At 39.9% G+C, this 1,512-nt stretch overlaps 1 protein-coding gene across 1 annotated transcript in view; it reads left to right on the top strand.

Moving 5' to 3' along the window:
* ABL2 (ABL proto-oncogene 2, non-receptor tyrosine kinase) overlaps positions 1-1,512 on the top strand; it is a 41,414-nt gene that overhangs the window by 28,391 nt on the left and 11,511 nt on the right. Inside the window, exon 9 of the mRNA XM_023510811.1 lies at positions 728-826. Within this exon, the coding sequence (XP_023366579.1) occupies positions 728-826 (99 nt within the window). The remainder of the gene's footprint in view (positions 1-727; positions 827-1,512) is intronic.

Below are 1,512 nucleotides of genomic sequence, written 5' to 3' on the forward strand. Positions count from 1 at the left end.
ATTAGCCAGTTTTCATATAATACAGCATTTACTCTTATTGGAATCCAAGAATAGTTGTTCATGGCAGAAATATTGACCTGATTTTAAAAATTGTATATTTAATAAGAACAAAGTTTAGAGATTAAGTAGGGGGCGCTGCTTTCAGCTAGATAAGAATGATCAATAGAGACTAAAGCAAATAGAAATGACTTCTGATGAATCAACAGAAGCATCTGACTGCTTAAAGATGAGAAAATAGAAAGGTGAGCAGTGAATTGCATTGCAGTTGTGTTTGAACGTGAGTCTTGGTGTTCTTTTCTGCTAGAGCATTGGCTGCTATCCTTTGTCAAATGTGAACTCTGAGCTCCTCCTTTCTGATATCCTGTTGTATCTCTGAATATATACAGTTAATTATTTATAAAACTAGACTGAGTTTGAAGACAGGTTTTGCTTCATTTTTCAAGTGGAAGAAAATTTGTCATTTTCTAAACCATTTCCCCATCTCTTTTCCTACTTTTACAGTAGAGGGAGTAGAGGGCATGAGCACTCAGGATAAATAGAAGGGCCAGCCTGAGGAAGTGGGTTCATATTACTTCTGAGTCTAGAGCTGAGAAGCAGCCACATCACTGTGATTGTAGCCATGCTTTTAACTTTGCTCTGATAAGCACTTGTCGTGATGCATGCCTCATTATTAGGTATGCCACTAGACATATAATCCCTGCAAAGAGCTTTTGATAATTCTTCTTCTGTTACACAGGCTGGAAGTGGAGCCCTGCTGACAGGCCCTCTTTTGCAGAAACACACCAAGCTTTTGAAACCATGTTCCATGATTCCAGCATTTCTGAAGGTGAGAATCTGGTATATTTATTGTTGGTGGCTAGTTCTGGGTGCTGGTATTGATAAAGATGGTAATTACATTTCAAAAATGGTCAACTTTGGGGTGAGGTCTTGGTGTGTGACACACCTTTTGGGGGCAAGACACAATTGTAAGAGAGATTTTACCTAAAAAATGCAATCAGTGTAACCTGGTTTCTCGTACCTTCAGTGAATCCCCAACAATAAAAAAAAGTCAACTTTTGCAGTTCGAGACTCCATTTGAAGATACTGAATTAATTGTTCACCTTTATTATTTTGCTATTTCTCAGTGTGTCTTTGTGTCTCATGGGTTTAATATTGAAATTATTATTTAGGGCGGTGCCTGTGGCTCAGTGGGTAGGGCACCGGCCCCATATACTGAGGGTGGCGGGTTTGAACCTGGCCCTGGCCAAACTGCAACAAAGAAATAGCCGGGCATTCTGGCTGGCGCCTGTAGTCCCAGCTACTCAGGAGGCTGAGGCAAGAGAATCACCTAAGCCCAGGAGTTGGAGGTTGCTGTGAGGTGTGACGCCACGGCACTCTACCAAGGATGATAAAGTGAGGCTCTGTCTTTGAAAGAAAGAAAAAGAAAATTATTTTTTAATTAGACATTAAGTCAGTCCCTCCATAGAGAAAATTAGTAGGTTTGGTAGTTCTTTAAGTATCAATACTTATAAT

Source organism: Otolemur garnettii, unplaced genomic scaffold, assembly GCF_000181295.1.
Source record: "Otolemur garnettii isolate 467f Iridium unplaced genomic scaffold, OtoGar3 scaffold00016, whole genome shotgun sequence".
Taxonomy (NCBI): domain Eukaryota; kingdom Metazoa; phylum Chordata; class Mammalia; order Primates; family Galagidae; genus Otolemur; species Otolemur garnettii.